At 36.0% G+C, this 10,095-nt stretch overlaps 1 protein-coding gene, 1 non-coding gene and 1 pseudogene across 2 annotated transcripts; all 3 read left to right on the plus strand.

The window, feature by feature from the left end:
* The first annotated feature begins 4,568 nt into the window (after positions 1-4,568).
* On the plus strand, positions 4,569-4,757 carry LOC136978365 (U2 spliceosomal RNA). The gene has a single exon (XR_010881212.1). It is a non-coding gene; the product is annotated as a U2 spliceosomal RNA (small nuclear RNA).
* Positions 4,758-7,635: 2,878 nt separating this feature from the next.
* On the plus strand, positions 7,636-7,809 carry LOC136978366 (U2 spliceosomal RNA; annotated as a pseudogene).
* A 1,410-nt stretch (positions 7,810-9,219) lies between these two features.
* LOC136978360 (uncharacterized) lies at positions 9,220-9,852 on the plus strand. The gene has a single exon (XM_067274064.1). The coding sequence runs from the start codon at positions 9,220-9,222 to the stop codon at positions 9,850-9,852; it is 633 nt and encodes a 210-aa protein (XP_067130165.1).
* The last annotated feature ends 243 nt before the right edge of the window (positions 9,853-10,095 follow it).

Here is a 10,095-nt window from a genome sequence, read left to right on the forward strand (position 1 = left end):
GGGAGTGCGAAGTCAAATTATGTTTTAGATGTAAGAGCCCCTACCACTTGATCAGGGAGTGCCCGTGTTGTTATAACTGCCTCCAAATACATAGTGAGAACAGTCATTGCCCTGAACCTACTTTCTCTGAAATTTTGAAAAGAGGCGCAAGGAACAAAATAAATGAAAATAGAAAGAGAGAAGTGTAGAATGGGTTAGGAAACAGCAGGAAAAAAGGGAAAATGAGACAAATGATCAAGTAAAAGGAAATAACAGCAACTCCGACAATGATAAAAAAGAACAAGGGGAGAGTAACAAGAAACATAGTGAAAACAAATCAGAAAACAGAGAAAGGGACACGCTAGATAACAACAAACAGTTAGGAACTCAAGTTGATGAAGTGCAGGTAATAGTGCAGGATATCAACCAAATAGCTAACAAAGTGGTGAGAAAGCAGAAATCAAAACCTCAAACTGAAATTGGAAGGGATGAGGAAGAGGGAGAAGAGAACAATCAATGGGAATTGGAGGATAGATGTGGAGAAGAAATAGAAACAAACACATTCAGAGATAAAATACTATCCATAAGCCTAGATGCAAGCCTATCACAAACAGAAATAATGGAGGAAGTTGAAAAAGTAATAAGAGTCGATAAAACAAAGCTGAGAAAAAGTAAAAGAGTAAAATCACAAAATAAAAATTAAAATTCGATAAGTTAACTATAAATATCAAGACCATAAACATTTCTGGTTTTAGGGATTTAACAAAACAAATGTATCTGGCTAATCTACTCATTAATGACAAAACTGATATTGTAATGATTCAGGATACAAACGTCTATGATTTCTATGATCTAAGACAGCTCAGAAAACTTTATATCGATTATAATATCTACACCTCTTTTGCTTCTCGTCGCAGCACAGGCATCATAACTATGATAAGAAAGAATATTAAGGTGAACAATTTTAGGACGGATACAGGTGGAAGAATACTAGTTGTTGATATCCAGTTTAAAAATAACTTTTATAAAGTGGTAAACATCTACGCCCCCACCAGAGCAGCAGAGAGGAGGGTCTTCTTTAATGATCTAAAAGAATACATAAGTGGGAAAAGAGAGATTATTTTTGCTGGCGACTTCAACTGCGTCACGAGCCAACTAGACAAAAACACCCCTCTCTTACCCGATAGCTCCAGGAAAGGTTTAATGGAATTAATCAAGAATCATGATCTGTCTGATGCCTACAGTACTATTTATCCAAATAAGAGAGGCTTTACTTGGGAAGGCCAAGGGATCAAAAAGAGAATTGACAAAATCCTATTAAACAAAACGATTGGCAAAATCAAACATATTTCCATTAATGATGTATCTTGGGAGGGAAGGAAACTATCAGACCATAAGTTGATAAACTTAACCCTCCAAAGGCATAATGCAAGTCAAAAAATAGATAAAATTTTAATAAACAACACTATCTTAAACAACAGTGATTTCATCAAAAATACTAAAAGATTACTAGAAAATAGTAAAAAAGACATAACTTGGAATAAATGGGAGCAAAAGAAAAAAGACATTTTAGAAATAGCAGAAACCACATGAAAAAAGATTAAAAAAGACAGCTTTAATAGACTTAAGAAACTACAGAGAGAACTAAGCAAAAATATAATTAGGAATGACACAAAAGAGATCGAAAATGTAGAGAAGGAAATCAATAAGGAAATTAAAACCAAAATAAAGAACAGCTACACCGCATACAAAATGAGTAGACTAGGAATAGAGAGCACTGCTAACAAAATAATCTTCAAGAAGAATAAATCCTTTAAAAAGAAAAATGACATTGAAAGCATCACAATAGATAACAGAGTCACTTACAATTTACAAGAAATCACTAATGAATTCAAAAAATATTATACAATGCTTTACAAAGAACCAAGAACAAACTTAGAAAAATGGAAAGAAATAGCCGATATTATCAAGCCAGTTAAAGATAAGAAAAATAACTTACTAAATAAGGAAATCAGTATAGAAGAAATCAAAAAAGCAATTAACTTATTAAACTCAAATAAAGCACCTGGTACTGACAAAATTCCAGCTGAGTTCTACAGATTTTTTAACGATGATATAGCCGACATTCTCCACGGACTGTTCAAGGAAAACTCCTTCTCTAAGAATTTCAATATAGGAAAAATGAAACTAATTAGAATAAATGACAAAGAAAGCGGAAAATGCTGAGGAGTTCAGGCCAATCACACTCCTCAATGCTGACTACAAAATATACAGCATTGTAATTGCTACAAGAATTAACAACATCTTTAAAAACATTATTGGATCAACCCAAACAGCAGGTATGAGGGATAGAACCATTCAGAACAACATCATGTTTATCAACCTGCTAAAGAGCGTCACCATGAAAAGAAAAGCCCCTCTTGCCATTCTATCTGTGGACGTTCAAAAGGCATTTGACACGGTCAACAGGAATATTCTATGGAAAACATTAGAATTATACAGTCTAAACCAACAAGAAATAGAAATGATAAAAAAGCTGTACTGGTCACCACAGACAAGAATCAGCATCAAAAACTCTGAATCTGACAGTATCAATTGCGAAGCTGGCGTAAGACAGGGTTGCCCCAGTTCCATGGCTCTATTTACCATCTATATTGAAACGATTTTGAAAATGATCAATGACGACAAGCTCATCACACCGGTCCACATTCCAGGAATGAAAAGATCAATAAAATACATAGCCCATGCTGACGACGTTAACTTCTTTCTTACTGACAATATTGCTCTCGACAGAATCTTAGACAAAATTAAAACATTCAGCGAGATAACACAGATGAAAATAAATGTAAACAAATCCAAAATTATAAATATTTATGGCAATATCAACCACAGTAATACAAACATCAAAACAGTTGAAGCGATGAAAACTCTGGGTATTTGGATAGGGAAAAACAGCAGTAAACTCAATCTAGAGGACATGCATAACAAAATTGTGAACACTATAAAGAAATGGGACAACACCTGGCTCTATATGCCTGAAAGAGTAGTTGTAGTAAATAAACTAATCTATGCTAAAATAATGTACAACCTTTATGTGTCAAATCTATCCAAAAAAGATATCAAAAAATTAGAGAAACCAGTCTTCCAATACATCTGGCAAAGTGATTATGAACCCATTAGAAGAAAAATACTGAGAAACAACATACAGAATGGAGGTTGGGGAATTTCGGACATCAAAAAATTAGAAAGCTCCCTGCAAATAGCAAATGTAATCAACGTGATACTTAAGGAGGACCATCCTCTGGCTGACCTGGCTAGATATGTTCTCGGCCCTACAGCTACAAAATTAAACCTATCCCTGGTAATTCACCATTTCTAGTGGATAACAACTCAACCTTCAAGATTTGGAGACAAATACCAACCAAGTAGTAGCCAACATCAACTTAAATAACAGCATCAAACCAAAAATTATATATAAGAACATTCATCTGCAGGAAAACATACAAATTTATCAGAGAAAACAATAAACTGGAAAAATTGTTGGAGTAACATAAGTATATTACCAGCTGAGTGGAGAGAGACCTCATGGAGACTCATCAACAATGCTATAATGTCTAAGGCACTCCTATATAGACACCACAGGGTTAGAAATGACAAATGCCCGCGATGCGGCAAGGAGGAAAATAACATCCATTTATTTTTCGAATGTACCCTAGCAAGGCAAACCTGGTATTGGGTCGAAAAACTTTTTAAAACAAAATTAAACTGGATGTCAATCTGCTATCATTCTAAACTCCCGGTCAGAGATCATAACAAATACCTCATCAATTTATTTATTGCAGCAACAAAAAGACTTATCTGGAAAGCTAAATGTGCTTTAATATTCAACAATAAAAAATGGAATGCTACCCTTCTAGCAACAAAAATTAGGAATGAAATAATCATGAAAATTAACTCTGACCTAAAGAAAATGTCAGACACCGAATTCAACTTATACTACCACGGGACAGTGTCGGTAATCTGGAAAAACATAAACGGAAACATCATCCTTAATGATCAATGGTAAGGAGCTCCCTCCCCTCCCCTCCCACTTTTGTTTTATCACGCACTGTTATGTGGTGTGTGTGTATGGTGTCTTCTGTATATTACTAAATCTGTTATTTGGCTATGTCTTCTTTTTTGTAAGTTACATCTTTACAAATTTTGTCGCGCATTCTGTATTATACTCACCCTCTGTCAGGAAAATGCTATAGTTATCGCATATTACAGGGCTATGTACCTCACTGTAACAAGTGCTCAACTAACGCGTCTTAAAATGTATGGGTCCTTTATCGATGTTAATCAATAATAAATTGTTACGCTCCTCGCTAACCTGGTCACGACCAGGCCAAATGCTTTGGGCAACCCTATACCCCTCTTTGTATATATGTTATTTATTATTGGTATAGGGCATCACGTATTGTAACCAAACTTGTAATAATTGTCACTACCAATGTTATTTTATGTAATTTCTTTTTACTCAATTGTTCAAAATTAGTATTGTGTCTTCTCTGCCCATGCAGAGCATATTGTAAATTTGATTAGAAATAATAAACTTTATTTAAAAAAAAAAAAAAAAAAAAGTATCTGTTCTTATCAGCTTGATATCTGATAGGGCCCCCATCGGGGGCCTTCAAATATCATCTGATTTTTGAAAATAGGCTGGGAACGGGGGCTTGCTCCCTCCCGGCCACGGGTTGCCCGAGTATTGCACTACATCTCGGGAAAGCCCACCCCTTTTGGGGTAAATAAATAAGAAAAATTAGAAACAGACACAAATTAAGAAGAGAAACAATTATTTCTCAACTTAATTTTTGTCAAGCTGATAAGAACAGAGTTGAAATATTTTTATGAAAAATATTTTTACACTCCCTGTATTTTATTTGATGTGGCAGAATCGAACAAATAATACTACATGGCGACAAGTAGTCACTGTGCAGCGAATAAGAAGTAAACATTAAACAACGAGGAAGCAGAAAAATTATTTCCCAAAAAATCGAAAAAACCAATTTTTTCCGAAAATTTCCATATGCAAAAAATCGAAGATGGAATCGGCTGTTTTCGTACAATACATACACACGCTTGGAACTTTTTCGGAAGGGGGAAACAATTATATACTCGAACTTGCGTCAGTATCACGATTACGCACCGGGACGAATGCCGGGGGCGTTTTCCTCCCTCTGGCTACTGATGGTCGAAAGGATTATTTGGCACCTATCTACACTTTTAAATGCGCTATCCAGTTACTTCCTGAAGCTTTTATCATGTCACTATTATCCTCCTGACGTGATTTTCTGCGCAAAAACTGCTTTGTACGAAATGACGTCACAATTGAGGACATAGGAAATGAAAAAGACGTCTCCACACTTGGCGCGTCGGCACTTTTGATCTGTTTTTTATCGCTTCTCGGCCTTATGGCCAAGACCAAGACTTGATAAGTCGGTTTAGGTAAATGGTCTTGTAAGCCCATAGGGTCGAGTTGGGAGGTGTTCTGCGGCTGCGGATGTTCCTGTGTTCCTGTGTACCTGTGTTCCTGTGTTCCTGTTGAGTCGTGCTGTTCCTGGTGTTCCTGGTGTTTGGACTTACCTTTTGTGACCTGTTGTTCCAGTCCTGTTCCGGTCCTGTCTTGGTGTCTCGTCTTCCTGGGTGTTGCCTTCGGCGCTCCTCGCAGGTGTCGTCATCTTCGAACATCGAGCCTGGATCCGAAACTTTGGACAGTTTTGGAGTTTGGACTTAGTTCCTGGTGTTTCTGATTTCGTCCTGGACTTGGTATTTCTGAAAGAAAAAAGAAAATTGATTAAAGAAGAAGATGGCAGAAAAAGAAATTGGTGAAATTGGTGAGATGTCTTTGAACTTTTATTGTAAGGGAAAGATAGACTGGAAATTGATAGTTAAAAGAATACTGAAAGAATTAGATAATTTTGAAGCTATTGTACAAGTTGAGGAAGTTTCAATTAATAACTGTGTTATGACTTTTGTTAACGAAGAAGTAAAATGGAAAGTATTTGACATTGAGTGGGAGGTGGATGGGGAAAGAATTGAGGTTAGTTCTGTAAAAGGAAATGTAAAAAGAATATTACTAAGAAGAGTACCTTATGAAATTAAAAATAAGGAAATAGAGGACGAGTTAACAAAATATGGGAAAGTAAGGTCTATAGCTAAGGAATATTACCTGCCAAATTTGAGAATAGTTACTGGTACTAGGATTGTTAGCTTGGTTATGAGAAAGGAAGTTCCGAACTTTCTGATTATAAGAGGATGCAAGATAAGAGCTGACTATAGAGGAGTTAGATGGTTGTGTGGTAACTGTTTGGAAAGAGATCATAGGGCGAAAGATTGCCCTAAGGTGAAATGTTTCCAGTGTAATGGAACTGGACATAAGAAAAAAGACTGTGTTAATGGAAAAGAGATAGAAACTAGTATAGAAAGAAATGAAGGAACTGAATTAATGCAGGAAAGTCAAGAAAAAAGTTTAGATGATAGTGTAACTAAGATAAAAGAGGCATTGGTAAATGTGTACGATATTTGTGAAAGAAGTATTGAGGAAGAGAAAGGAATAGAAATAGAAGCTAATAAGAAAAGAGTGAGGGAAAGTCCCGGTAATGAGATACAGGAAGCCAAGAAGGGTAATATAGAAAAAGAAAAAGAAATAAAGAAAGTAGTTAAAAAGAAAGAAAAGTTTAAAGTGACAGATGAAATGAGGAATGATTGGGGTGAATCCCCATCAAGTAGATGGCCTAGAATGTATGTTGTTAAATTAGGTACTAAGACATATAAAAAATCAGTGATAGACTTACAGGAAGAGGGGTGGTGCAGTGCACAATTTGCACTGTGGTACGATATTATAAGAGAAAAAGATGAAGAGAAAAAACAAGTATTAAAGGAAGAATTATTTGATGACATGAAAATACTTAAAAAATCGCAGTTTGCAGCTAAAGTGTTAAAAGGAACGATAATATGTAGCGATGAGAGTTTAGTCTGTGTAACTTAGTTGTATGTTTTATGAGTTTTGAATTTATGTTAGAGTTTTGTTGTTGTTTTAGAGGTTCTTATGAACTTGTAATATACGCGGGTTCTTAGGGTGTTGGTTACTAACTGATGTTTACATTGTTTAAAAGTGTTGTTTAGTGGTTTATACGTTGTGATACTTACCAGTTGTTGTTTTTGGTTGATTGTTAAGTGTAGTTAAGTGGTCATTGCTGGAGTTAGTTTATACTTATTAGTTTGTTGTGTTTATACTTACCCAAGTTTGTGGTGATAATATTGTGTTGGCTGGAAGCAGTTGTGGTCTTGAGATCTGAAAATATAGAATGTGTTTAAAGTTGATTCTTATATTGTGTAGTGTTTTGAAGTAGTTAACTTACCTGTTTTTAGTAGATTTAGTGAGGTGTTTTGTTAATAACTCTTGTCTAACTTGATGTTGGTTTGTTGATACTCGTGATTAACCTGCTAATGTTAAGTTTTGAGCTTTTGTTATGTTTATGACGTTGAAGCCTTTATAATAACCCCGCCCTCTCCGTTTGACCTAGTAGAGGCATTTTTTGTTCTCTCAATGGTCAGTTTGTTGGGCGGTCATTTCGTATCTGGCTCTGTGGGGTGACTTTGGTCACCCTGCTCAAAACTTTAAAATAACGAGTATCTGTTCTTATCAGCTTGATATCTGATAGGGCCCCCATCGGGGGCCTTCAAATATCATCTGATTTTTGAAAATAGGCTGGGAACGGGGGCTTGCTCCCTCCCGGCCACGGGTTGCCCGAGTATTGCACTACATCTCGGGAAAGCCCACCCCTTTTGGGGTAAATAAATAAGAAAAATTAGAAACAGACACAAATTAAGAAGAGAAAGAATTATTTCTCAAGTTAATTTTTGTCAAGCTGATAAGAACAGAGTCGAAATATTTTTATGAAAAATATTTTTACACTCCCTGTATTTTATTTGATGTGGCAGAATCGAACAAATAATACTACATGGCGACAAGTAGTCACTGTGCAGCGAATAAGAAGTAAACATTAAACAACGAGGAAGCAGAAAAATTATTTCCCAAAAATTCGAAAAAACCAATTTTTTCGAAAATTTCCATATGCAAAAAATCGAAACTGGAATCGGCTGTTTTCGTACAATACATACACACGCTTGGAACTTTTTCGGAAGGGGGAAACAATTATATACTCGAACTTGCGTCAGTATCACGATTACGCACCGGGACGAATGCCGGGGGCGTTTTCCTCCCTCTGGCTACTGATGGTCGAAAGGATTATTTGGCACCTATCTACACTTTTAAATGCGCTATCCAGTTACTTCCTGAAGCTTTTATCATCTCACTATTATCCTCCTGACGTGATTTTCTGCGCAAAAACTGCTCCGTACGAAATGACGTCACAATTGAGGACATAGGAAATGAAAAAGACGTCTCCACACTTGGCGCGTCGGCACTTTTGATCTGTTTTTTATCGCTTCTCGGCCTTTTGGCCAAGACCAAGTTTTGATAATTGTTTTTGTTTTATATATTTTCTAGTGTTGGCAAGTGTTCTGGTGCCTCGGAGGATTGTGTTGTGTGGTAATTCTGGACTGTGGTGAGTTATTTTGTACTGACTTTTACTGACTTGTGCTAACCCGGTGATTAGAGCCGGACACTCCAACTGTGGCAGTTTGGCCACGAAAGTCAAGCAGCAGTACGAAGGGCAGCAAGAAGGATGGAGACACTGGAGGACGGCAATGAAGATTCTTTTCCTCGGCCGACGTCTTCCGACCCTGGTGAGGGACCATCTTCAATGGCTTTTGTTGCAAGTGACGATGAGAACTGCCACTAGATAGAGCTGCAGAGAAGAAAAAGAGGAAGAGATTGTTATTTGCACAATAAAGATTCGTATGGAGGATCAAAAAGAGAAGCCAAAGATTCAGAATTTGTTCCATGCAATAAATCCACTAATAGAAAGAGTGGGTAGAATTGAAAAGATTTGCTTCATGCCTGGAAGAATGGTGGAAATTGGTATGTCAACAGTTGAGGCTAAAGATAAATTAATTGGTGAGGAGATTGTTATAAAGGGTAATACTTATGTGATTGAGAGTATTGAAAGAGAACTTTTGCGCGTAACCATCTGATATGTGCCTGTAGAAATAAATGAAAAGAAATTAACAAAAATTTTGGAAAAATATGGAAAAGTGGTAAAAATTTTGCCAGATCAATTTGGAGGAGACCCAATGATTAAGACTGGAGTTTATAGAGTTAATCTTTTAAAGAAGATTAATGTACCAAATTACATTGAAATGCTGGGAAGAAAGGCATTGGTTTATTATAGAGGTATGGAAGAAGAATGTAAAAGGTGTGGACAGAAAGACCATAAGGTGAAAGAATGTCGGGTAAAACTTTGCCACAGATGTAAATCGAGACATCATTTAATAAAGGATTGTAATGCATGTAGTAAATGCCAAAAAGAACATGAGGGAGAGATTTGTCCAGTGATATCATTTGCCGAAATGGTAAAATGTAGGCCTAGAACAATAAGTGAAATTAGAGAAAAGAAAAAAGAAAAGGAGAGAAAGGAAAGGAATGAAAAGGAAAAAAGTAGAAAAAATGAGGAAGAGGGAAATAGTGTAGGATCAGTAAAATCAGTAATAGATGGTTTTGAAAGTTTGAATAAAGAAACTAATATAGAAGAGATAAGGGGAAGGCAAAAATCGACAAAGGAGAGAAGTGAGGAAGAAGGGAGTGAGGAAAAGATAGAAGTACAATTGAGTAAAGAAATGAAAATAAAGAGAAAAAGAGTTCGTGAGGAAGTGGATAAAAGTGTTAATAAAGTGAAAGCAGGAAAAACACAAAGAAATAGACGATAATGGCTGAACGTCTAAATATAAGAGTATTAAATATCACTGGATTTAGAAGTGCTGAAAAGAGGTATGCTTTATTAAATATGGTGAAAACTGAACATGTTGATATATTGGGCCTACAGGACACAAATGTGAGAGATATGAATGACATAAGGGATTTAAGAAAGATATTTAGAGAATATAATATATACGCATCATTTTCAGTAAGAAAAAGTTCGGGAGTGTTGACATTGGTACATAAAAGGATAA

This window comes from Centruroides vittatus, unplaced genomic scaffold (assembly GCF_030686945.1).
Source record: "Centruroides vittatus isolate TY-2023 unplaced genomic scaffold, ASM3068694v2 contig_517, whole genome shotgun sequence".
Taxonomy (NCBI): Eukaryota; Metazoa; Arthropoda; class Arachnida; order Scorpiones; family Buthidae; genus Centruroides; species Centruroides vittatus.